The 27,630-nt window shown below is 45.0% G+C and overlaps 1 protein-coding gene across 1 annotated transcript; it reads right to left on the bottom strand.

Annotated features, from left to right (window-relative positions):
• Positions 1-27,630, bottom strand: MTHFR (methylenetetrahydrofolate reductase). Its single transcript, XM_070956000.1, has 13 exons — positions 27,611-27,630; positions 23,261-23,431; positions 20,554-20,820; positions 17,578-17,816; positions 17,379-17,489; positions 15,164-15,357; positions 14,279-14,529; positions 13,300-13,434; positions 10,203-10,383; positions 7,503-7,685; positions 5,907-6,008; positions 2,955-3,074; positions 1-1,392 (listed from the first exon to the last, which is right to left on the bottom strand). The coding sequence occupies exons 2-13, from the start codon at positions 23,290-23,292 to the stop codon at positions 1,177-1,179; spliced, it is 2,031 nt and encodes a 676-aa protein (XP_070812101.1). The 5' UTR covers positions 23,293-23,431; positions 27,611-27,630; the 3' UTR covers positions 1-1,176.

Below are 27,630 nucleotides of genomic sequence, written 5' to 3'. Positions count from 1 at the left end.
ATTCTGTGACAGGTGGGCTCGGTGTCCTTTCTGCTAGGCGGGGGAGGGCCCCCCCAAAACTTTTCCTTGCCATTGGAGAGCCCCAAGACGCCGCCTTCCGACGAAGCCATTCTCCTTTTGAGGCCACGCCCGGGGACGTTAGCGGTGTGAGTCATTTTATTTAATTGTTCCTCCCTTTACAACGGTTCCACTGGCTGCCACTCCCCCTCCTCCCGAAACAAAACGAGGAAGGTAATTCTCGACGCCCCTTACAAAAAATCAAAATAAATAGGTGTGAGGAGTGGAGGAACTAAAAAAAGAGGGGTTTGTTGCAAGTCTCAGCCAAGCTGGCCGTGGCTGCTCCTTAGGAAGTTTAGAGCGGGGGGGGGAGAGGGGGGACTCTCGGGCTGTAGCGGACTACCGGGCCACGGCTTGTTCAAAACCGGGCCGCTGGAGAAAGGCGCAAGTGTGAAGCTCCACTTACACGACTGACAGGCAAGCGAGCTTTGCACGCGAAGCTCCACTAAACACGAGCGGAGAGCGGTGGGCACTTGCATTCCCGCGCAAACCATTTGTGCGAATGGAGCTTTGCGCACGAGCGCAGGCGGCCTTCATTCGTGTGAGGGGAGCTTCCCTTGAGTGAAGGGAGCACAAGCGCCCTTCACTCAAACCACCCTCCACTCGGGCACGAAGCTCCACTGGAGCTGCGAGCGCGTGCATCAGTGGTGGGATTCTACCGGTTCGGGCGAAACGTTAGCTCCTACTATCAGCTGTGAGCGAACCGGTTTGTACCGATTTTAAAGTGGGCCCACCCGCCTCTGCGTTATACTCACATATATTTCCGTTTCCGAAGCCCAGCTGATAGGCGCGGCAGAGTGGATTGCAACGCCTCAGCTTTTTTCCTTGCCGGCAGCGATGCGGAAGGTGAGTTTTCCTCAGTGTGGCGCGCGAGCTCAGCGAACCGGTTGTTAAACCGGTAGGATCTCACCCCTGGCGTGCGTGCGCCTGCCACTCACTCACACACATACACACACACCAGGGCAGGCCGCCAAGCTGGGGACTGCTGATTATAGCAGTGGTCATCAAAAATCTTATTTAAAAAACTGAAAAACCTAGCAGAACCCAGGATACTGCTGAGTTTCTTAGCTGCCGTTATTTGTGACGGAGGTAAAAAAAAAGTGTTGGGAGTCCCCAGTTTCAAAATCCAGAGGTTTTCTCTTCCTTTCCTGGGCTGTTCAACTGCTCATAGGTGTCCTCCAACACCTGCCAGAGACAACTGTCCAAGGGGAAGTCGTTGTCCACCAAGTTCACCAGGTAATAGTTGTCGTGAATGTACTGGACGATCATACGGGACGGCGATTCTTCCTCGTACAGCTTCGCCCACTGCTCGATCCACAAGGCGAAGGCCTCGTCCTGTCCCACGGGAGACAACACGGGAGTTAAGACGTTTTAAGAGGTCGTAGGCAGGGGTGAAATCTACTTACCTTCCCAACCGGTTCGGAAGTGCAAAGGGTAAAAACAGGTTGCTTCCTGGTTAAAAACAGGAAGTAACGAGGACCGGGAGGGTGGGCGGAGCCTCGCGCCACTTTACTTTACTTTACTTTATTTGATTTATATACCGCCCTACTCCTGAAGGACTCAGGGCGGTGAACAGCCAAACAGTAAAAATACATAGATACAAAATTTAAAAACAAAGTAAAATCGAATTAAACAATTTGGCCCAGACAGATTAAAACACCCCAATCATTTAAAAACCGATTAAAATTTGCATAATTAAAAAGAGGGAAAAGATTAGGCCAGGCCCGCCTGGTGGAATAAAAAGGTCTTAAGAGCGCGGCGGAAGGTGCGCAGATCCGGGATCCTCCGTATCTCCGGGGGGAGCTCGTTCCAGATAGTAGGTGCCCCCACAGAGAAGGCTCTCCATTACCAGTTCTCCGAACCACCGGCTGCCATCACTACCGGTTCAGCCGAACCGGTCCAAACCAGGAGCATTTCACCCCTGGTCATAGGGCAGGAGAAGATGGCAAGACTCGAACACGGGATTCAGCCCGGCCACGGTTCCAGTAATGAATACAGGTAGTCGCCCTGTAATTGAGCCCAAAATTTCCACGGCTAAGTCAGAAATTTGTTCAGTTTGTCTCATTTTACGACTTTTCTTATCCCATTTGTTAAGTGAATCACTGCAGCTCTTAAGTTAGCCACATGGTTGTTAAGTGAATCTGGCTTCTCCATTGCCTTTGCTCGTCAGAAGGTCGCAAAAAGGGGGTCCCCTAACCCTGGGACGCTGGCAACCGTCGTAAATATGAGTCACAGCTGTGATTTACAATCAATTGCAGTGATTCATTTAACAACTCCGGCAAGAAAGGTCGTAAAACGGGGCAGAATTCACTGAACAACTGTCTCGCTTAGCAACAGGAATTTGGGGCTCAGTTGTCATAAATCGAGAACTACCTGTATAACATTTTTAAATTTCAATGACCCCAGAAGCTTGCGCTATTAATGAGGATCAAAGGAGAGATTAATTCACAAACGCTGCAAAATTCACAAAAGAGCCGAGGTGGCGCAGTGGTTAGAGTGCAGTACTGCAGCTACTTCAGCTGACTGCTAGTTCAGCAGATCAGCGGATCAAATCTCACCGGCTCAAAGGTTGACTCAGCCTTCCATCCTTCCGAGGTGGGTAAAATGAGGACCCAGATTGTTGGGGGGGCAATATGCTATTTAGTATACTGTCTTTGGTGTAAGCCGCCCAGAGTCCTCGGAGAGTGGGCGGCATAGAAATATGAATAATAAAATAAAATAAGTAAAATAAATAAATACGTTAAAACAATCCAGGGAGCGTTGGGAAAAAAAAAATAAGACTTGCTGCTATTTTTTTCCAAAGAAGGGTCGTTGGTAGCTTCCCTTTGGGTTGCGGGCTGGACTGTGAGAAACAGGCTAGGCAGAAATCTGCAGGTGGGAAAAGGAAACAGGTTTACCTTCCAGTACATGAAACTAACTGGGTCCACCACTGTCGGCTGGATGATCTCTCTGCCCGGGAAGATCCCCCATGTGACAGCGTTGGGTTGCATCTCGTGAGCGTTGGTCACGTTTTCTCCCTGCAGGAGCAACAGGTCAATGCCATGGAGAGCTGTATGGTCACCCAACTATTAGACAACACTTGAAATACTGCATCCAGTTTTGGTCGCCACGATATAAAAAGCCGCTTCTTTCAGTCGCTAAAAACGAACCGTTGTGAAAGCTGCCTGGGACAACTTTTGTTTTCAAACCTTCCTCAATTCTTCCCGAGTGGACGAAGATAATTTTACGCAACGTTTCGCAGGTCCATGAAGTGAGGACTCTTAGCCGGGCAGCCGTGTTAGAAACACAGTGTCAAGCACGTCAAGATGCATTTATCCTAGTGCTGACATAAGAAGGAGAATGCAAGTGTCTGCAACGGGACGATTGCCTTTCACCTACTTATTTCCTCTAGAGATAATGTCCCCTAGGAGATGGATGGGAGGGGGGAAATTCTTTGAATTGGAGCAGTAGATTAGGGGTGAATGATTGGGAAGATGGCCAATGAATGCAGAGGAGTGGGGGAAGGAAGAGGAGGGGTTTTGGGGCAGCACGTCAGTGCCAGCTGCAACGAGTCAGTGTAAAAAGTGCTGGGCTTAATAAAATGGAAATTTGTTTTATAAAAGACTTTTGTTTGCGATGCAATTTATTTGAAGACAGCCTGAAAACCTGACACACAGGCCGAGAACAGACGGGGAGACTACCTCAACATGGGGTGGGATTACATCTCCCGTCGTCCCCTTCCTCCTGAGGACACACCGCCCTGCAGTTTGGGAGTGAGCCCTCCAGGGGTTGAGAGCAAAATGTAAAAGCCCATTTTCGAGGCAGAGGATTTGAATCGGGGCCATTTGCAAATACAAGGGATCCTGGAGTCTTAGTGGACAACCAGTTAAATATGAGCCAGTTAAATGTGGCGACAACAGCCAAAAAAGCCAACGCAGTCCTAAATTGCATTAACAGAGGGATACAATCAAGATCAAGAGAGGTACTAATAGCACTCTATAAAGCCCTAGTAAGACTACACCTAGAATCTTGCATCCAGTTTTGGTCACCACACTACAAACAAGAGGTTGAGACTCTAGAAAAAGTGCAGAGAAGAGCAACTGAGATGATGAGGAGACTGGAGGCTCAAACATACAATGAACGGTTGCAGGAACTGGGCATGGCTGGCCTAGTGAAGAGAAGGACCAGGGGAGACAGGATAGCAGTCTTCCAATATGTGAGGGGCTGGCACAGAGAGGAAGGGGTCAACCTAATGGTGAAATCCACATTTTTTTACTACCGATTCTGTGAGTGTGGCTTGGTGGCATGACAGAGGAAGGATACTGAAAAATCCCCATTCCCTCCCCATTCTTGGGGGAAGGATATTGCAAAATCCCCATTCCCACCCCAATCCTGGTGGAAGGATACTGCAAAATCCCCAGCTGCTCTTCCAGTTGCTGCTCTCCCAGTTTCTGATGTTCCCGCATGCGTGAAGACCACCTGGCCGGCACGCCAGAATCCGGAAGAGCAACGGGCAACGGCTCGCGTGCCCGGAGAGATGGCTCTGTATGCCACTTCTGGCATGCGTGCCCTACAGAGGTGAGTTTCAGCAGGTTCTGACCAGTTCTGGAGAACCGGTAGCGGAAATTTTGAATAGTTCGGAGAACTGGTAGTAAAAATTCTGACTGGCCCCGCCCCCATCTATTCTCTGCCTCCCGAGTCCCAGCTGATTGGGAGGAAATGGGGATTTTGCAGTATTCTTCCCCCGGAGTGGGATGGGAATGGGGATTTTGCAGTATCCTTCCCGTGGAGTGGGGTGGGAATGGAGATTTTGCAGTATCCTTCCCCTGGAGTGGGATGGGAATGGAGATTTTACAACATTCTTCCCCTGGAGTGGGGTGGGAATGGAGATTTTACACTATACTTCACCCGGAGTGGGATCGGAATGGAGATTTTGCAGTATCCTTCCCCTGGAGTGGGATGAGAATGGAGATTTTGCAGTATCCTTCCCCCAGAGTGGGATGGGAATGGGGATTTTGCAGTATCCTTCCCCTGGAGTGTGCTGGGAATGGAGATTTTGCAGTATCCTTCCCCTGGAGTGGGATGGGAATGGAGATTTTACAACATTCTTCCCCTGGAGTGGGGTGGGAATGGAGATTTTACAGTATCCTTCACCTGGAGTGGGATCGGATTGGGGATTTTACAGTATCCTTCCCCTGGAGTGGGGTGGGAATGGAGATTTTGCAGTATCCTTCCCCTAATCGGCAGCAGAGGTGGGTTTCAGCAGGTTCCGACCAGTTCGGGAGAACCGGTAGCGGAAATTTTGAGTAGTTCATAGAACCGGTAGTAAAAATTCTGACTGGCCCCGCCCTCATCTATTCTCTGCCTCCCGAGTCCCAGCTGATAAGGGAGGAAATGGGAATTTTGCAGTAACCTTCCCCTGCCACGCCCGCCAAGCCACACCCACAGAACCGGTAGTAAAAAATTTGGAAACCCACCACTGGTGCCATAGGTTTGCCATCATGAGTATAGGGTCTCCCACTCAATCGGGTTGGACTAGAAGACCTCCAAGGTCCCTTCCAACTCGTATTATTATTTTTCTAGCCATACAGAGCTGAGCTGATATTCTATTTTTCTGATCAATGAGAGATTCTTGGTTTTGAGGGGCCTGAGACAGGGGTCCCCAACCTCCAGTCCATGGAACAGCACTGGGTCGCAGCATGCCAGAAACCGGGACATGCAAACAAGCGACACCCCATCCATGGGATGCAGACAGCACGGAAAACCACGTCTTCCTCCTATCCATGGAAAAAAACTCCACAGAACCGGTCCCTGGTGCCCCAAAGTTTTTTTTGGGGGGGGGGCACTGGCCTGAGAAATTCCAGAAATACCTTCACGTTGACGATGTGGTAATTCACGCGCTCTCCATATTTTTTCAGAACTGTGAGAAGAGCTTTGATGTTCTCGGCTGAGGTAAAAAACTCGAGGTAAGCCTGTAAGGAAAGGGTAGGGGGGAAGTCAGAGGAGAGAAAAGGAGAGCAATTTCTCTTCTGTCCACACAGCTTAAAGTCGATGAAGTTGAAACAACTTCGCAAGTGGCCGCCATTTTTAAGAAACCTACCGCATTTTTCGGAGTATAAGACGCATCTTAGTTTTTGGGGAGGAAAATAAGAAGGAAAAAAAAATTCTGCCTCTGCCTACCAGCATCCATCGGTATTCATCTGGCTAGCGTCCTGTCGGTGTGTGAGAGAGTTGAGGGCTGTTTGGAAACTGAAACAGTATTTGCTGTGCGAGCAACAGGGAGAAGGAGATGGCAAGGAGCCTGGGCGTGGCTTAGCTCTGCAGCTCTGAGTCTAGTCTCCTGCTCAAAACTGAAACGGAAACTCCTCTCCTCTGCTTGTGTTTTGCTTGTATTTACTACCTGCTGGAAAACCTGCTTTTGGTATTGTATATTTACTTCATGTGTCATATTATATATAAAGAGAAGTTATTGAATCCTGCTGAATCAGTTACGTCTAAATGCTATTGTTATCTATCTTCCTTCCTTCCTTCCTTCCTTCCTTCCTTCCTTCCTTCCTTCCTTCCTTCTTCCCTCCCTCCCTCCCTCCCTCCCTCCCTCCCTGTGGTTAGAATGCGGTATTGCAGGCTAACTCTGCCACACTGCCAGCAGTTCGATCCTGACCGGCTCAGGGCTGTAAAGCACTGTGAAGCAGTATATAAGTCTAAGTGCTATTGCTATTGCTATTCCCTCTCCTTAGGCACAAAGCCAACTAGGGATCCTTATGCCAGTCCCTCTCTCTCAGCCCCGGGGAAACAAGCAATGGCCAACCACTTCCAAAAGGGAGTTTTCCTGCCAGGGGTCAAGACTGACCCCAAAGGGACAGAAACAAAGAATCAACCAAGTTGATTAAGGAGGCTACTGTTCTGATCTAGGCTTCCCCAGCAGCACGAAGCCAAGTCCTCGTCCCAATAAACCCCTTTTATTTAATTGACATTGAATTCCTCTCCAGCCAAGTCTTTCCTCTCCCAGTCTTTCAAGATAGTTCACAATGACCGACCTTTATCAGGCTTGGAGAGTGGCCAGGCCGTTATCTTTCATTGGCAAGAATGCAGGAATGAACTAATTGTCTCCTGCAAACTCCCCTCCCCTGTTGCTCCTCTTTTATTCCCTCTGGGAAGGGCCATTCATCGTCCACCTGTGGCTTTACTCCTGAGTCGACCCTTGTTCTTTAGCTGTTACCTTCGTCTGGAACTCTGCGCATGCGCACACTGGGAACAGGCTCCAGCTGTTCCTCTGCCTCACTGATGTCTGACTCTGAAGGCAGCTGATAACTGGCAGACGGCCCTGGCCCCATCTCTGCCTCCGACGCAGAGACCTCATCAGAGCCCTCCCCAGACTCCAGGACTGGCCCATCTTCCTCCCCAACCTCCTCACTGTCCGAGTCTGCTGCCAGATCCGCTGGCCACTAGTGGGCCACAACAGCTACCTTCTGGAAGACGTAGCCACCTTCTGGTCCCCAACCCACAATGGGGTCCGTGGAAGGCTTTCCGTTGATGTTAGGTTGGGAGTTGATGGTCAGGATGCCTCTCCGGTTGACTTTAACCAGCTCGTCTTTCATGAGGTTAGTCTCAGCAGCCAGAGGGTCATCGTTCCATGGCAAACAGGTGACCTTAAGGAAAAGGAGAATAGATCAAAGCTGTAGAAGGGTGTTTCTCTCATCAAACCTGGTCCTTGGAAGACGGGTGGACTTCAATTCCCAGAATTTCCCAGTCAGAACAGCTTTTTATTTTTTATTTTGTAATTTATTAGGTTATAAGATAAAATCTATATACCCTGTTTCCCCCAAAATAAGACATCCCCTGATAATGAGCCCAATTGGGCTTTTGAGTGCATGGCAATAAGGCCAAGCGCTTATTTCAGGGGAAACATGGTATATAAAAGTGAAAATATATGTGTGTGTGTGTATGTTCCAGCATAACTCTGGAACGCCTCAAGCAATTTCAACCAAACTTGGTACACAGATGACTTACTCTCTGGAAAGAAATACTGTGGGGGTAAGACACTCCTAACACCCCCCTAACACAGGGTGTGTGTTCTGTTAAGATACCTGTTTAAGGCCTGTTGTGCCTTAAAATGGCTTCTGCTGCACTGCCTTAAAATGGCTTCTACTGTACAGCACAGTGGGGTTGCCATGGTAACGGCTTCACAGTACTCCACAAGGGGGCTCCCTCTGGTAAGGGGGAAAATCCAACATTAGAAATTACGTTTGCTCCGGACATTTTCAACAAGGCTTTGATTATTTTTGAGGACAAATGTATGGCCATGATCAATAAAACGTTACTGCAACTCGGCCTGCCTGGACCAGTACGAGACTGACACGACGTACTTCACGTAGATTACGTACGAGAAAAGAACTACAACGTCGAACAGCTGAGTGTATATATCGCAGATAAGAAGCCACTTCTAAATCAAGATCAGAAAAAAAGCATACCAAATGATCACGGATCAGCTAGCAAAACCACAAGGTGGTATCGTGTTACTTGACATTTCTGGGGGCACAAAGGAAACATTTCTAACTAATTTAATTGTCGCCGAACTCAGGGCTCAGGGTGAAGTTGATCTTCCTGTCTAACACAGGATTGGGATTAATAAATACCCGGGCAACGCCGTGTTATCAGCTAGTACAAAATACAAAAGTAAATAGGAAGGCAGTTGGGGGGGGGGGGAAAAGGGGGAAGAGAAGTGAGGAAGGGCTGGGAAAAAGGGAAAAAAACGAGCGTTGACTTCCGACTCCCGCTATTGCAGTAAAATTAAGCATTAACACCAAACCGCAACTTTTTTTGCTTTTTTCATAGTAATATAAACTAGCCATTTTTATAAGCAGCTACCAATCTTCCATTTTTGTGCGTTCAGGAGTCTTGCTGCCGCTGTCAACATATATAAAATCAAAGTTCTGGATTTTTTTTCTCCAAATCGTTTTCCATGAAACCCAAAAGAAAAGTTTCCGGTTTCATTTTTATCTTTCTTTTAAAAATATGAACCTTACTCCAAAATGTCTTTGCTTTTATCACATGTCCACCATAAACGATAAAAAAAAAACCTCCCTTCTTTTACTTTTACACTTGCAACATTCATTTGACAGTTTGACAGTTCTACAGAGGAACGATGGAGTCTGTCATCTGCACCTCCATAACTGTCTGGTTTGGTTCTGCAACCCAACAAGACAGACAGAGACAGACAGAGGAACATTAGAACTGCAGAAAAAACCATGGCTACCAACCTGCCTTCCATGGAGGACCTGTCTGCTGAACGAGTCAAAAAGAGGGCTGGGAAAATATCTACAGACTCCTCGCATCCTGGACATCAACTGTTTCAACTCCTACCCTCAAAACGACGCTATAGAGTACTGCACACCAGAACAACTAGACACAAGGACAGTTTTTTCCCCAAACGCCATCACTCTGCTTAACAACAAATTCCCACAACTCTGTCAAATAATTTACTAAGACTGTATTACTATTATTCTTCTCATCTCCCACTTATGACTATAACCATGTTGCTTGTATCTTACGATTTATATTTATTTAGTTTCCTAGTTTGATTTTGATTGTTTATTTAGTATCCTATGACTATCACTAAGTGTTGTATTTTATGATTCTTGATGAACGTATTTTTTGTATACAGAGAGCTTATGCACCAAAGACAAGTTCCTTGTGTGTCCAATCACACTTGGCCTAATTTGCTTTTGACTGCTTATTTAGTATCCTATGACTATCACTAAGTGTTGTATCTTATGATTCTTGATGAACGTATTTTTATATACACTGAGAGCTTATGCACCGAAGACAAGTTTCTTGTGTGTCCAATCACACTTGGCCAATAAATAAGTCAAGTCAAGTCAAGTCAAGTCAAATCAAGTCAAGTCAAGTCAAGTCAAGTCAAAAGTCTAGTCTAGTCTAGTCAAAAGTCAAGTCAAAAGTCTAGTCTAGTCTAATTTTTTTGACATACCTTTATACATTTTAGATAACTTATCTGGTGTTGGATACCAGCGGCCAAGGTTGAAATACATGGCTGGAGAAGGGACCCTAGACCAAAGCAGTCAATTTTGGCTGGGACTTCTCATGACCAACATCCATCTTTCTTCTTCTTTTACCAAAAAAGGTCCGAGCTTTTCATGAATTCTCACCTTGTGTCCATTCCTGTTAGCCTCTCCAGCGATGTAGCACCTGAAGACTTCGTAGACGCTCTCCTCGCTGATCAGCTCTTCCCCCCACATCTTCAGGAGTTCCTCTCGGGGGGATTTGCTCTTCAAGTAGAAAAGGTAGTAGTCTTTCAGCTCCCCGAAGGCAGGGGACGAAGAGTTGCCCCTGGAGATTTGGGGGAGAATTGGCAAGTGGGTGAAAAGAAAGAAGAACCGAAGTAGGAAATTTTCAAATGCTTTGGTCGATTGTTGCCGGAGAGCCTTCAAATTAATGTTTAAATTAAGGGCATCGACTTTTTGAGTAGCTTTAACGTCCATAATTAGCAGTTACAACAGTATAGAAAAAAAGTGACTTGGCCACAATTTTTCACACTTGTGACCATTGCAGCATCCTAAGGTCACGTGATCAAAATACGGATGCTTGTTTTAACAGCGGCTAGAATTGTATTTGCTAAAAATTGGAAAAAAGAGAAAATACCTACTGAGGATGAAGTTATTAAGAAAATTATGGAATGTGCTGAAATAAGTAAATTGACATTTGAAATTAGAGAACAGGAAGACAAACAATATTATTTGATATGGGATTTGTTTTACCAATGGCTAGATAATAAGGCATGGAAATGAAGTATGAAATATGAAATTAATGTAATGATAAAATATAAGAAGTATTTTTTTTCTTCCTTTTTTTTCATGGGAATTAAACTTTTATTAAATAATTGTTAAATGAGAATAATAACATATAGGAATGTATAAAATTGTTAAATAAGAGGAAATTAAATAATTTGTAAATTGTGGATATGGGATTAAGCACAAAAGATTTTTAACCGATCGACACATTTTCTGTGATTGTAATGGATGATGGTTGTTTTATATTTTGTTATGTTTAAAAATAATTTTTTTAAAAAAAAAATGTGGTTGCTTGGCAATATATTTATGATGGCTGCCATGTCCCAGAATCACATGATCCCCTTTTGCAGCCTTCTGACAAGAAAGTCAATGTAGAAACCAGATTCACTGAAACAACTGTATTGCTAAAACTTCCCAACTGCAGGGATTTCAACTGAACAATTGTGACAAGAAAGGTCATAAATATGGGGCAAAACTCACTTAACAACTGTCTCGCTTTGTAGCAGAAATTTGGGGCTCAAAATGTGGTTGTAGGTCGAGGACTACCTATATATAATTTATGCAAAAATTTTGGGGGATTGAGAGAAATAAGGATCATTCCTGTAAAAGTAAGGAGTAAGAGTTATGCCATATTTATCCTTTGTATGACCTCAGAACTCATTAAAGGTAAAAAGGTTCCCCTCGCACATACTTACTAGTTGTGCCCGACTCTAGGGGGCGGTGCTCATCTCCGTTTCAAAGCCGAAGAGCCAGCACTGTCCAAAGACGTCTCTGTGGTCATGTGGCCGGCATGACTCAACGCCAAAGGTGCACGGAACGCTGTTCCCTTCCCACCAAAGGTGGTCCCTATTTTTCTACTTGCATTTTTTTTACGTGCTTTCCAACTGCTAGGTTGGCAGAAGCTGGGACAAGTCACGGGAGCTCACCCTGTTACGCGGCACTAGGGATTCGAACCGCTGAACTGCCGACCTTTCGACCGACAAGCTCAGCGGCTCATGAGCCACCGCGTCCCTATAGAACTCATTAGGAAACGTTAAGCAACAGTAAGCAAGAAACTGAGTTAGCAATAACAACGTTATAAATCTATTATGACAGGGGTATTTGGGCTAAGCAGCTAATTTCCAGGAAGACAGGAAGACCGCTGTCAAGGCTCCAGATGCCCTGTTGAAATTAATAACTTTATTGTTAAGATAATAGTAACTGTTGTTAAGGAAGTACTAATTATGTAAGGCAGAGGTGGGCTTCAAAAATTTTAGCAAGGGGTTCTCTGCCTGGTTGCTGGGTGGGCGTGGCCAAGGTGGGCGTGGCCTAGTCGGCCTCCTGCACCACGGGGGCAGGGGGGCGTTTTTGCCCTCCCCGGGCTCCGGAGGCTTTCCTTGAACCTCCAGGGTGAAAACAACCTCCCCAGGCCTCCGGAAGCCCTCTGGAGGCTGAAAACGGACCTGTTTTTCACCCTCTCGAACTTCCAGTAGGCCCGTTTTTTGCCCTCCCCGAGCCTCCGCGCGCGCCCTGCACTTACCTGCATCCAAAACGGGCCACGTAAGAACTCCTGGGAGGGGAGGGGTGGGGTGGGCGGGACCATTGAAGAGTGGGATGTGGGGGTTCTCCGAACTGCACAGAATCTTAGCTAGAGATTCTCCCGAACCCCTGCGAACCCCCAGCAGCCCCCCCCGATGTAAGGAGATATAACCATATAACCATGTAAGGAAATAATTAGATTGTGAACCCCAAAATAGGGGGCAGTGATAAAGGCCTAGTCTTGATGAGTGAATAAAAGACATGTGTTCCTTTGTCTCATCGTCCCTCTGCCCAGCTACCACATTTAGCTCAGAGGGTCCGCTTTTGCAAAAGCTTTCTTTGTACAATAAAGGCCTCTTTTAATTGTTCATCACATACATACAGGGACGCGGCAGCTCAGTGGCTAAGACTCTAAGCTTGCCGATCGAAAGGTCGGCAGTTCAGCGGTTCGACTCCCGAGTGCCGCGTAACAGGGTGAGCTCCCGTTCCTTGTCCCAGCTTCTGCCAACCTAGCAGTTGGAAAGCACGTAAAAAAAAATGCAAGTAGAAAAATAGGGACCACCTTTGGTGGGAAGGTAACAGCGTTCCGTGCACCTTTGGCGTTGAGTCATGCCGGCCACATGACTACGGGAACGTCTTCGGACAGCACTGGCTCTTTAGCTTTGAAATTGAGATGAGCACCGCCCCCTAGAGTCGGGAACGACTGGCACATATGTGCGAGGGGAACCTTTACCTTTACCTAATCCTTCATCTGTCTCCTGTTGATTCACCTGAGGGTTGTTTTTCTCACAGGGATTATATACGATGTATATAAAAACAGAATCTGACCACCAAATCCTGAATAACGCGCTGACGTGAATTTGTTTTAAGCGCGACTGTTTTCCAGTAGAAGCTATTTCGTTCGTTTTGCATCAACAGGCAAGAGTACTACACTCACCATCGTCCGTTGGGGAATTCGTCCCACTCCTGTGTCCGATAGATGTAGCTCTTTGGCCGGGAAGCCCAGAAAATAGGCCGGACATCTTCGACTCGCCGTTTGGGGTGAGCGCTGACCGCCCATGGCAAAGGACGCCTGGCGTGGAGAATATCAGGGATGGAAAAATTAAAAACAGTTCAAACCCTGGATCAGACTTTTCCAGGAGCTTTTTAAGGTTAGCTCATCTAGACATCACTAACCATGATGGAAAAGTTTCAGAGTTGGAAGGGACCTTTGCAGGTTATCTAGTCCAACCCCCTGACCCTACATCTGCCTCTACCTAGGATCGAACTCACAACCTCCTGATTGTGAGGCAAGAGCTCCACCTCTAAGCCACAGCAGCTGGTAAGGGAGGAAGGGCTATCCTGAACCACAATTGCTTGAGAAATGAGGAAGTCTAGTCTGGAATCTTCACTCATGTGATTTTTGAAATTTTGGTTCTCTTTTTTTTTAATTTGTATTTTGCAATCCTCCCTGACTTCTCCTAGATGACAACAGTGGCGTTTTTTAAAGCAAGCTGACTCCAAATTCATCTTAAAGAGGAAGTTACATCAAGTTTATCCCGTGTCCCTAGCTAAGAGCAGAGGTCTACAAACGTGGCCACTTTTAAGACTTTGGGGACTTCAACTCCCAGAATTCCCCAGAAACTTGGCCACTTTTAAGATTTGTGGGCTTCCAACTCCTAGAATTCCCCAGCCAGCTTGAATTCTGGGAGCTGAAGTCCACAAAGTCTTAAAGTGGCCAAGTTTGGAGTCTTAAAACAGCCAAGACCAAATTCCCTCATCTGGGTTTAGCTCAGTAGAATAGGCCAATCCAGATGTTAGGGTGATAAACCATGATTTATGGCTTAATGTGCGTTGGAAAGGAGACCATTGGGGCTTGTTCACCAAGCCAAGGCTGAGCCCCAGGTCCAGCCATCCCACCTTCTGGACAGACACACCTTGGGTCTTCTTTCCAAAGGCCCAACCGTCGTAAGACCTCCATGGTGGCCACCTCGCGATTCAAGGTGTAGAAATGCAGACCGTGGACCAGGCCGCTATCTAAGAGTTCTCGGCACATCTTGACCGCCAGTTCAATGCCGTAGTTCCTGATGGCCGCATCGTTGTCCTTGATTGGCTCAATTATGTCCTTGATTTCCTGAGGCACCACCAATTTTGAGAGCTTCACAAGCTGGCGCAGAGAATGATAACCCTGAAAGAAATCAAGATGGCCGGCTGAGAGTTGAAAAGTCTACATATCTCTTAGAATGGCTAGAGTTGGGAAACGCTGAAAGGGAGATTGCCTGAATTATTGCCATTCAGGCAATAATAATAAATAAAGCTTATTTCTTTATTTATCAAATTCATTTACCGCCCATCTCGTGGTTCAAGGTGACTCTCGAGTGGCCTTGCGGTATTAGTTGCTTTGTTATAATACGGGTAGTCCTCGACTTATGGCCACAATTGAGCCATTGAAGCTTCTGTGGCTAAGCGAGACAGCTGTTCAGTGAGGTTGGCCCCATTTCACGACCTTTCTTACCGCCGTTAAGTGAATCACCACAGTTGATAACTTAAGTAATTAACTGTTGAGTGAATCGGGCTTCCCCATCATCGACTTTGCTTTTCAGTGGGTCGCCAAAAGGGGAAAATCACATGACACTGCAACCGTCATAAATATGAGTCGGTTGCCAATTTTGATCACGTGACCCTGGGGATCCTGCAACGGTCGTTAAAAGTGTGAAAAAACCAGTCATCGGTCACTTTTGCCAGCGCCATTGTAACTTCCCAATGGTCCTTAAAACGAATTGTGGTAATTTGAGGGCCACCTGTATGCGGGACACCTTTACCTGGATGGGGAATATCCCCGGCACCACGGGGCAGCTGATGCCGATGGCCTGGCAGTCTGTTAGAAATTTGAGGAAAGTTTCCGTCCGGAAAAATAGCTGCGTAATGACGAAATCCGCTCCGGCGGACACTTTTTCCTTGAGGTGTTTCAAGTCATCGATGTAGCTCTCGGCCTCAGGGTGCCCCCCAGGATAACCTTCCAAATAAAAGTGAGAAACGGTGAGTTTCAACCTGGTTTCACCCTTCTTATCAAAATATCTCGGCTTCCTGAGTCCTTAAAACACACAAGTAGTCCCAAAAATCTCTTTTATTGCAACAGCTGTGAATTACGTTCATTCACAGCTGAGTCCCAAAGTTGCAAGAAGTCCTTCGGGATAATCACCAACCTTTCTCTCCCTTGAAACTCTGCCAAAGACCTACTTGGCAAAGCCACACGGAGCACAGAATCAAACAGAGATGCCGACTGGGAACAGAATTAACAACATTAATCCTGCAAAGTGCCCACGTGCCTTTGCTCCTCTTTTAAGCCTTATGGGAGGGGCCAATCATCTCCTGGCCTTACTCCCGAGTCATCCCTTTTGTTTTAACTGTTCATGCCTCCTGGCAGCTCTGCGCATGCACACACCGGGAACAGGCTCCCCCTGTTCCTCTGCCTCTCTGCTGGCAGAGTCCGTGCATCACTCTCAGATGGCCCTAGCCCTATCTCTGTCTCCGACGCAGAGTCCTCATCTGGGCCTTCCCCAGATTCTGGGACTGGTCCATGTTCTTCCCCCAGCCTCCTCACTGTCCGACTCTTCTGCCAGCTCCGAAGGCTGCTGGTGGACCAAAACAATATCCTCCTTAAGAGAGAGAACTTAAGAGAGAACTTTTCCAAAATGTTTTATAGATGGCATTTAGACCCAAAAAAACTAGCTCGTATGTATCCAAATTTACAACCCAAGTGTTGGCGATGCGAGTGTGAAGATGCTACATATTTTCATATATGGTGGACATGTAAAAAAATTAAGGCTTTTTGGATTAAAATATGGTGGATTATTCAAAATATTTTAAGGAAAAAAATTAAATTTACACCACAGTTTTTTTTGTTGGGAATAGTCACGGATTGTACTGTAATAGAGACTAAGTTGGTTTTGAACTTAATAACAGCTGCCAGGTTACTGGTGGCACAGTACTGGAAGAAGGAAGATCCACCTACCATTGAGAAATGGACATTAAAAGTTGTGCATCTGGCTGAGATGGCCAAAATTTCATCATATCTTAAAGACCATTCAAATTAAAGATGCATATCGGAATGGAGAAGATGGATTGACTATATGCAAAAAAAGTACCCGAACAAGAAGATTCATATAGCTTATGAATGAAATATTTTTAAGTAGTTTATGTTTGTAGTTTCTGAGCTATAAGGAGTTAAAGACCTAGGGAGAATATGAATGCAATAATTTGTTAGCATATTTTAGCTTTATGTTTGTGAATGCTATACCCTGTGCCTGTTCTGGGAAGTCTAGGGAGGGGGAAAGGGTGGGGGGGGGAAATGTTTGTATTTCTTATAAAACTTTTCAATAAAAACAAAACAAAACAAAACAATATCCTCCGTGTAATTCATAGTCATGTTGACAGAGAAACCTGTTTTACAGGATTTGATTTGCGTTTCTGGGACCTACCCTTTATTTTCCTCTACTTGCCCTCCTCCAAAAGAAGAAACCATAGTTTTCTTAGTCTCAAAGCTTCCTCTTTTTCCTCAGGTCATCGGGACCCAGGAGGAATCCAGCAGAAGAAGGGAGGTTTCTGAATTAAACTTCAAAATTTGGGTGAAATGCACAAATCTCTCTCTAGAAACTTGCATACCTGGTTTTCTTAGAGAGTCCTAACATACCAGGACACAGACGGAAAGTCGTTGTGTATCACCGGACAGATAAATTTCACATAATGTCCATAAAAGTGAAACTTGAGAAGTGGAGAAACCTGAATTCATTCTTTGTTGACACAAAGCTAGCTGAGCGAGCTTAGGCCAGCTTCTTTCCCTCAAACCCAAAAAGACCATGGCCAACAAGTTATGAAAATGTTGTGCCCCCAAAATGGCAGAGACCAGGCCGGGCCATTGCCAGGAGTCCAAGATGACCTGAAGAAGGCGCCACCGCTGGTTAGAAAAGATGGACCGACTCTTGAGGAACCTCTTGAGAAGATCAGGAGAGCTTTGCGTGAAACTCATCTACTCACCCGCCACGCAGATGTCAAAATAATCGTCAAACTCCTGACGGATGTGCTTCACCAGGTCCACTGCGTAGTTGAAGCCCTCCAGTTCTTCTTCCCACTCTTCCCCAACAGGATCTGCAGGAGAAGAAGACCCCCATATTCTTCAGAAAACAAGGCCCTTCCTTCCTCTGGAAGGAGAGACCATCTCGTAGTCGTTCCTCACCTCCTCGTAGCGCCATAATATTCTTCAGCCCCAAACGTTTGGCCTTCTGTAGGTGGGCGGTGATGGTTTCCCTGTTCTGATTGCAACAGGTCATGTGGAGAATGGTCTCTAGCCCGCAGTAGTTGAGGGCGGTGGTGGCCATCATCATGGACGAGGTCTCCTTATCGGAGCCCGGATCGCCAGCCGGATGCCAAGTGACGTCGATGAAAAGGGGGCCGCCTGCCCCCATGCGGTCGAACCTGCAAGGAACAAAAGAAATTGCCCATCTTCATCTGGTAGATGTCTATGGAGATTCTCAGTCATCTAGGTCACGGTTGTCCCAAAGGTGCTTTTTTCAAGAGGCAACTGGACTTTTTGTTTTTTCTTTGAAGACATTTCGCTTCTCGTCCAAGAAGCTTCTTCAGCTCTGACTTGGATGGTGAGGAATGGAAGGATTTATACTCCTTGCAGACAGTTGGACATTTGGGGAAACAAAACAACCACTTCATCAACGCATGGCTCAACGTAGGAGAACAAACCCATCAGGACTAGACTCAGCAGTCCACATTTAAAAGACAAAAGCTGCTCTTTTGAAGACAGCAAAGTCCAAATTTTGGACAGAGAGGACACTGGTTTGAAAGAGGGGTCTGAGAGGCCATCTATGTCCAAGTTGAACAGCCCTCTCTCAACAGAGGGGGAGGGATAAGATATGGAGTTCCAGGTGAGTTATTTTTAGCCTGATTCCCCTTATCTTAATGGCTCTACTTAAGTATTTCTACTGTCAGCTTTGTTAGCAGTGTCTTCCTTTCAGCTGGTGCTTCTTGGTTTCCTTAAAGGGGGAAGGGTTGGCTTGAATCTCTTGGTATTGTTTTCTGAGGTTTCTGGTGCTATGGGGGCCCTGGCACTGTCTCCCTGGCATACACTTCCCACAAGATGCTTGGCAACTGACTCATATTTATGACGGGTGCAGTGTCCCAGGGACGGACATTCAGTCCACTTTTATGACCCAAGTCAACGGGGAAGCCAGATTCTCTTAACCATTGTGATTCTAATTTAACAACTGCGGCCACTCCCTTAACAACTTTGGCAAGAAAGCTTGTAAAATGGGGCAAAACTCACTTAACAACGGTCTCGCTTAGCCACAGACATGTTGGGCTCCATTGTGGTCGTAAGTCGAGAACTACCTGTATTGGAAAGAGCGTGCTAGAGCAATTGTGTTCCCTTCACCCAGATTCAAGGTTTATTGGTTCGAGTCAACCCAGATTCAAGGTTTATTGGGTTGCGTCAACCAAGCGCCCATGGAAGTGGAGGAGATCCATCAACTCAGGATTTTAAATGAATCCATGGATACTTTCAAGGCCATCAGCTGTTGGAATAGCAATAACAGCCCTTAGACTTACATACTGCTTCACAGCGCTACTAAGGAACCTTGGTGGTGCAGCGGACTAAAGTGTTGTTAAGTAGCACTTAGCTGTCAGCTGCCTGCAATTACTGCGAGTTCAAATCTCACCAGACTCAAGGTTGACTCAGCCTTCCATCCTTCCAAGGTAGGTAAAATGAGGACCCGGATTGTGGGGGAAATAAGCTGATTTTGTATAAAATAGAATACCGCTTAGGGGGCACCAAAAAGCCCTACTAAGCAGGTATATACAAAAGTATGAAGGCTATTGCTTAACGCATTGTCAGCCGCCCTGAGTCTCCGGAGAAGGGCGGCATATAAATCGAACAAATAAATCGAATAAATAAATAAATAAATCTGTTTACAGAGTCAGCCTCTTGCCCCCAACAATCAGGGTCCTCGTTTTACTGACCTCGGAAGGATGGAAGGCTGAGTCAATCTGCAGCTGGTCAGGATCGAACTGCTGGCAATGGGCCGAGTTAGCCTGCAATGCTGCATTCTAACCACTGGGAAGGAAGGAAGGAAGGAAGGAAGGAAGGAAGGAAGGAATAGCACGTAGACTTATATAGCGCTTTACAGTACTTTACACCCCTCTCTAAGCGGTTTACAGAGTCAGCCTCTTGCCCCCAAGAATCTGGGTCCTCATTTTACCCACCTCGGAAGGATGGAAGGCTGAGTCAACCTGCAGCTGGTCAGGATCAAACTGCTGGCAGTGGGCAGAGTTAGCCTGCAATACTGCATTCTAACCACTGGGAAGGAAGGAAGGAAGGAAGGAAGGAAGGAAGGAAGGAAGGAAGGAAGGAAGGAAGGAAGGAAGGAAGCTATAGCACTTAGATTTATATACCGCTTCACAGTGCTTTTACAGCCCTAAGTGGTTTACGGTCAGCCTATTGCCCCCAACAATCTGGGTCCTCATTTTACCGATCTCTGAAGGATGGAAGGCTGAGTCAACCTGCAGCTGGTCAGGATCAAACTGCTGGCAGTGGGCAGTTAGCCTACAATACCGCATTCTAACCACTGGGAAGGAAGGAAGGAAGGAAGGAAGGAAGGAATAGCACGTAGACTTATATAGCGCTTTACAGTACTTTACACCCCTCTCTAAGCGGTTTACAGAGTCAGCCTCTTGCCCCCAAGAATCTGGGTCCTCATTTTACCGACCTCGGAAGGATGGAAGGCTGAGTCAACCTGCAGCTGGTCAGGATCAAACTGCTGGCAGTGGGCAGAGTTAGCCTGCAATACTGCATTCTAACCACTGGGAAGGAAGGAAGGAAGGAAGGAAGGAAGGAAGGAAGGAAGGAAGGAAGGAAGGAAGGAAGGAAGGAAGGAAGGAAGCTATAGCACTTAGATTTATATACCGCTTCACAGTGCTTTTACAGCCCTAAGTGGTTTACGGTCAGCCTCTTGCCCCCAAGAATCTGGGTCCTTATTTTACCGACCTCGGAAGGATGGAAGGCTGAGTCAACCTTGAGCCTGGTGAGATTCTCACTGCCAAATTGCCGGCAGCAGAAGTAGCCCTGCGGTACCGCACTCTAACCACTTGCGCCACCGCGGCTCTTAATAATCAACGTTTGAGCCTCCGTGACCACCTGCTTCTTCACCTGGAGATGAGATTCACGGCTCCGTTGGCTGTCCGGGGAGGGAAGAACTCCAGGGAAAACCACTTGTCCCCGGATTCCTGACGACGACGCATTTTTTCCCGCAGGCGCTCGTGACGCTCCGTGTCTAGGACGGGAGTGGAGCACCGGGAGCTGTTTTGGGAGCTCTCCCCGCTGCTGCTGCTGTTGCTGCCATTGGATCGGGTGACGCTGAGGCCGTTACTCATCGGAGGAAACTCACCGTGGGACTCGTTGACCATGGCGAAGGCCCTAGAGAAAACAACGAGAAGACAACACTCGTACTTTTTACAGGGTGATCCTCGACTTATGACCACATTTGAGCCCCAAAATTTCTGTTGTTAAGCAAGACGGTTGTTAGGTGAGTGTTTCTTCAATTTGCAACCTTTCTTGCCACAGTTAAGTGAATCGCTGCACTTACAGTAATCCTCGACTTACGACGGTTCATTTAGTGACCGTTCAGTTACAATGGCTGGAAAAAAAAGTGACTTGTGACCATTTTCCACACTTACGACCGCATTTATGGCTGACTGGCTTGTATTTATGACGGTCGCCGTGTCCGGGGGGGAGGGGTTTCACATCATCCCCTTTTGCGACCTTCGGACAATCAACGTCAAATGGGGAAGCCAGATTCGCTTAACAACCGGGTTACTAACTTAACAACTGCAGTAATTCACTTAACGACTGTGGCAAGAAAGGTTGTAAAATGGGGGCAAAATTCACTTAAGAAATACCTTACTTAGCAACATAAATTGTGGTCGTACCTAAAGGACTACCTGCATTAAATTCGTAACACGGTTGTTAAGTGAATCTAGCTTCCTCAGGAAGCTTCCTTGCTTGTCAGGAGGTCGCAAAAGGGGATCCCAGGATGGACACTGCAAATACGAGCCAATTGCCAAACGTCTGAATTTTGATTATGCGACTTTGGGGGATGCCATAACGATTGTGTGAAAAAAATGGCTGAGTCCTTTTTTTTCAGGGCTGTCACTAAATGAATGGTTTATTTGCATTTCACCTGAACTCAATCTAATCTAGAATTTCATCTGCATTAAATTCACCTGTATTCTATTTATAAATGTAAGCGACTCCAGGTGGCTTAATAACTTCTCCCATGCCTTCATCCAAGCAGGAGTTTCTTAGCTAGCGGTTTGCAAGAGCCAGTGAGAATTTTTTTTTTTACTCTGAAAACCACTGGAAATCTTTAAAAAAAGCAATTTGCAGCTGGACGGATGGGCAGGCACAACTTCTCCCTGACCCAGTGAAGGAAGGCATGGATGGGGTGGGGAAGGCAGCCCTAATTTTGCAGATCAGGAGAGGCAAATGATTACGCAAAGGATCAACTGATTATAATCAGTTGATCCTTTTCTAAGCCTGATTATAATCAGCCCCAAATCCATGATCAATCCCCCAGTTGCAAGCCAGCAGCAGAACAAAAATAAAAACAGGGAAGAGAGAATGGGGGGGGGGGTGGTATGATTGCACCCCAAACAGCAAAAGGCAGGAAGGAGCAGCAAAAAAATTGAGTTAAGAAATTTCAGCCCCCATGCCCATTTACGTTTCCGTCCTGATCTCAGCTCAGCCGCTAACCAGCCTTGCAAAATTTTGCAGACCCCCCGTTTCTTCCCCAGTGGGGAAAGGGGGGCCACACGGCTAGTTTTTCAGGGTCCCATGAGAGGAGGAAGTCAAGGGAAGGGATGCACAGAGAGAGAGAGTGATCCTAAGCATTCACTCACCTGGTGTTGGCGTTGTCCCTCTGGGTAATTTTCCACCGGGGTCTGGACCCTCCCTCCGATTTGGTTGACCGATTCAAGCCTTCCAGTTTGCTAATTTATTTGTGGGGGGGGAAGAGCTCATGGACCAAGTTCACCCCAGCATTTACTCAGTGGATTGGATCCAGCCCATACTGCTGGATCTGACCTTCCCGCAAAGGTCTGGAGAAATGCAAAGTGGCCAATTGTCCTCAAGAGAGTCACACCTTGTCTCTGGTGTCACAATATCCCTTGCAAAGGAAGCAACCTGCAGGCACCCCTTTATCAAAAAAAAAAAAAAAAAAACAGTCCCCGCCAATCGGCGCCCGGCTTCTCTACCAATGGGGGAGGTGGGTTTCCCAGAGAAAAGCCCACCCACCCACTCACCTCCTTGTTTGCTCAGCAAGGAAAAGAGGCTTTGCAAAGCTTATCTGGAGGGTGAGATTATCGCTTGGGCACAGAAACAAACAGGAAAACCGGATTCCCAAACATGCATTTAAAAATAAAATCATAAAATAATATGACATGGGAGAAATGGCATGAATGGTTAGAGGAGAGGGCTAAAAGGCACGGAAAGAGTAAATGAGGAAGGTGTAGGAGTTGAAATGCAGTAACCTACGAGTGGAAATGGAAGGGACGCAGAATGTATGATCGCTATTGAGTACACTGTTATCTGTATGTGTATAAATCAATATATCAACTGTATGTTATAAATGGCCAATTGAAATAAGGGAGAAAAATGGATATGTAAGAAGCGTTGACTGAGGTGAAATTGTTGAAAAGAAGAAAATTGTAAACATTTCTTTTTTAATTAAAAAAAGAAATGTTTAATAAACATTTCTGTTAATTTGATTTCTGTTTCATAAAAATTATTTCAAATAATTATTTAAAGTTATTTTAAAATAAATAAATTAAATTAAATTAAATATAAGGATGGTACCCACCTTGCAAGGGGCGTTTTTTCGGCCAGCTCCATCGGACAAGTCCAAAGTTTTGGCTCCCGCAAATCCCAATGGGAAAAAAAAAAAAGCTGGAAGTTTGCGTGTGTCAAATCTCCTTAAATTCCTCTTCCACAGCAGGCATGGTGGAGGGGACGGATTTTTTCCTGGCCTTTACTGTAATAATAATAATAATAATAAAATTATTACAACCTTATTGATAAAAGATTCTTAAAGTCTTTCTATAGAGATGGTTCTCGATTTACAACCACAACGCAGGCCAAAATTTATGTTTTAAGTGAGACGTTTGTTAAGTGGTTTAGGAGTGGGGAATTGTTGGGGGATTGTTATGTGTGTTGGACCTGGTCTTTGGGTGTTAAGTGAATTTCGTTGTACATATACTGTGTATACACGTACAATGACAATAAAGTTATAATTATTATTATGAGTTTTGCCCCACGAATATGCTGCCTTTTTTTTTTTTAATATTTCCCAAAATATTTCATTCTTCGGGTGAGGGGGAGCTTCCCACAGCTTCATCCCCCCCCTCCCTGAGGAAAAAAACTCTGGAAACTGAGCCACAAAATCATAAAATCTTGCAAAGTGAAAGGTAAATTCCCCCAGGTTGCGTTCCAATCTCTTCCCCTTTTATTTGGGTCTCCTGCTTGGGGCGAGGTTGGATTAGATGACCTCCAAGGTCCCTTCTAACTCTTGTTATTCTGTTAATTTATTCCAATTGGTACTGAAGCCGTAGTGACTCCGGGTCACAAAGGTAACGTCGTATCAGTAAAATTTAAAAACCATTCAAGGCAATAAACCTTTGGCCAGGATTCACCCGCAGATAGTCCTCGACTTATGACCACAATGGAGCCTGATTTTTATGTTATTAAACGAGACGTTTGTTAAGTGAGTTTTGCCCCATCTTACAACCTTTCTAGCCACAGCGGTTAAGTTAAAGTAACAAGGTTCTTAAGGGAACCCAGCTTCCCCATCGAGTTTGTTTCTCGGAAGATCGCAACGGGGGATCAAAAATGGTCGTAACTTACTTTTTTTTTTTTTTTTTTTGCAGGGCTGTGGTAACTTGTGAATGGTCACTAAATGAACTGTCGTGAGTTGAGGACAACCTGGACTACTTTAGCCCGAGGCAAAATTGCAGGAAAAAAAATAAAATTGATTGGACGCAAAATCTTTCCCCTTTGGGGGAGTTTTGTTATGGACCCTTGGGGTCATTCTTAATTCTGATGGTTTGGGGGCTGGTCCAAAGACCCCCCCCCAGGCGCTGTTGTTTTTCCTGTACAAGGAAAGACTAGTCCAAAAACGCCTTTAACCACTACACCACACTGCTCGCCCCTGTTAAAGATTACAATTGCCATTAATCTGGCCTGGTTAAAATGGTGGGTAGCGAGGATGGGACATGTAGTTAGTGACGATGGGAACTTGCAGGGTCCACCAAGGATGGCATTTTGTATCTCAGCAGGAAAGTGGGAGCCTTAAAGTTGGAGGTCGCCCCCCCACCCCCCAGCTCTGTCCCCCTGCCCTCCATTTCTCAGCCCAACCCATATAAGGGGGCGAAAATCTGGTGCCTATTTATAAACCTGGAGGCTTTATTTATTTAATTAATGCAAGGAAATGTTTTCTTTTAGGGTAGGGCAAAAGGAAATAATCTTTTTGCAATTCTTATGGTGGGGGCAGGGTTCCTTCCTTCCTTCCTGGGGAGGGAGGGGAAATTGCACCAGGTCTGCAACCCTGAAAGGAAATTGCAAAATTTTGCAATGGGAAAAAAAAAAATAATCACACGCTTCTCTCCAGCCTTCGATTCACACATTCGCATGCAAAACGGGACCATAATTGAATTGAATTATTAGGCATTAATTGTATCCTTACATTTTGTTTTTTTTTTAAATTTGATTTATATGCCGCCCTTCTCCGGAGACTCAGGGCGGCTTACAATGCACTAAGCAATAGCCTTCATCCTTTTGTATATTTATACAAAGTCAGCTTATTGCCCCCACAAACTGGGTCCTCAATTTACCTACCTTAGAAAGGATGGAAGGCTGAGTCAACCTTGAGCCTGGGGAGATTCGAACTTGCAGTAATTGCAGGCAGCTGAATGTTAATAACAGGCTATTAGTCTGCTGCGCCACCAGGCTCTTTTACAATATTGATATTGTTTCCTGATTGCTTATTTGTACCCTACGACTATCACTAAGTGTTGTACTTTATGATTCTCAATGAACGTATCTTTTCTTTTATGTACACTGAGAGCATATGCAACAAAGAGAAATTCCTTGTGTGTCCAATCATACTTGGCCAATAAAGAATTCAATTCAAAATTCAATTCATTCAATTCCCCCAGGAAGGCGGATGGGTATGCGCAGCGGGAGAAAGAGATCTAGCATCATCATCATCATTATTGGTTAATCTTTAGTGAGATTCACAGCCTTTGAGGCTGGTTAATAGTTCAGCAGCTCGAGTCCTAAACAAGGACCTAGGAACTGTTAAGGTATCGTCGGAGGATGTAAGCTGTTCCGAGTAAGGTGGTTTTTTGTAGAGTCAAAATGTTCAAGTCCGGCAAATTTAGAATTTCTAAATAGCGGGGTAGCCCTTTGGGTATTGCTCCGAGGGCTCCAATTACAATCAGGACAACACACAATTTCTTTTTCCACAATCACTCAACTTCAATTTGTAAGTCCCGGTACTTTGTGATTTTTTCTTGCTGCTTATCTTCAATCTGTACTTCACCAGGTATTGCAATGTCAATAAACCATACTTTTTTCAACTATTGTTATGTCAGGTGTGTTGTGGACCAAGTGCCTGTCAGTCTGAATCCTAAAGTCCTACAAGATCTTGAGTTTCTCATTCTCTAAAACTTTCTCAACCTGATGTTCCCAATGGTTTTTGCTGTACTTAAATCCAAACTTCTGGCACAATTTCGAGTGAATGATCTTAGCAACCCGGTCATGGCGTTGTAGGTAGTCAGTTTGTGAAATTTTGCTGCACCTACTGATCAAGTGGTCGACTGTCTCATCTTTCTCATTGCAGAGGCGGCATTTGCTGTTGGTGGTAACATGTTGAATTTTTGCCTTCACGCAGTTTGTGGCTAGGGCTTGTTCTTGAGCTGCCAAAATAAAGCTTTCTGTTTCTTTTTTCAGTACTCCTGATGTTGTTGTTGTTGTTGTTATTATTATTATTATTATTATTATTATCATTATCATTACTGATTAAACATGAAATTCAGTCAACTGAAATTATTATCTATTTTATTCATTAAACATGAAACTCAGTCAACTGAACTTATTACTTTATTCATTAAATATGAAACTCAGTCAACTGAAATTATTAATTTTGATTAAACGTGAAACTCAGTCAACTGAAATTATTATTATTAATTTTACTCATTAAACATGAAACTCAGTCAACTGAAATTATTTTATTCATTAAACATGAAACTCAGTCAACTGAACTTATTATTATTGTTATTGATTAAGCATGAAACAGTCAACTGAACTTTATTATTTATTTTACTCATTAAACATGAAACTCAGTCAACTGAACTTATTATTATCTATTTTACTCATCAAACATGAAATTCAGTCAACTGAAATTATTATCTATTTTATTCATTAAACATGAAACTCAGTCAACTGAACTTATTACTTTATTCATTAAATATGAAACTCAGTCAACTGAAATTATTAATTTTGATTAAACGTGAAACTCAGTCAACTGAAATTATTATTAATTTTACTCATTAAACATAAAACTCAGTCAACTGAAATTATTATTATTAATGTTATTGATTAAACATGAAACAGTCAACTGAACTTTATTATTTATTTTACTCATTAAATATGAAACTCAGTCAACTGAACTTATTATTTTATTGATTAAACATGAAACTCAGTCAACTGAAATTATTTATTTTACTCATTAAATATGAAACTCAGTCAACTGAAATTATTATTTTATTGATTAAACATGAAACTCAGTCAACTGAAATTATTTATTTTACTCATTAAACATGAAACTCAGTCAACTGAAATTATTATTATTATTATTATTATTATTATTATTATTATTATTATTATTATTATTATTATTATTATTATTATTATTATTTAAAATGCATTATTTGGTGGCCGCTGGAAAAATTGCTTTTGGACCCCTCTCGCCCCATTCCAGACCCAGCTATATATAAAAAAAGAAAGGAACGCTTGCTTCTCCCCCCCCTCCATTTCTTAATGGTTTCTTCTACCCTTCCCTTGCCAGTCGCTTACACAGTCGCCTTCTCCTCCCCTCCCCCCCCCCGTCCGGACAGATGGAACGCTCCGCGGGTGCGCGCGCGCCCCCACTCACCTTCCTCGCGGCGACCCCCC

The sequence above is a fragment of the Pituophis catenifer genome, unplaced genomic scaffold (assembly GCF_029215685.1).
Source record: "Pituophis catenifer annectens isolate HBS135680 unplaced genomic scaffold, rPitCat1.0.hap2 SCAF_18, whole genome shotgun sequence".
Lineage (NCBI taxonomy): Eukaryota > Metazoa > Chordata > Lepidosauria > Squamata > Colubridae > Pituophis > Pituophis catenifer.
Note: the sequence above shows the minus strand (reverse complement) of the source record. Positions and strands in the feature narration are given on the sequence as shown.

Coding starts and splice junctions, on each gene's coding strand:
- MTHFR (XM_070956000.1), bottom strand. CDS start 23,292: ATGGAGCTGGCCGAAAAAACGCCCCTTGCAAG. Junction 17,490..17,577: donor TATTATGGCGCTACGAGGAG/GTGAGGAACGAC, acceptor CTTCTCCTGCAG/ATCCTGTTGGGGAAGAGTGG. Junction 14,530..15,163: donor CGGGGATATTCCCCATCCAG/GTAAAGGTGTCC, acceptor GATTTCTTTCAG/GGTTATCATTCTCTGCGCCA.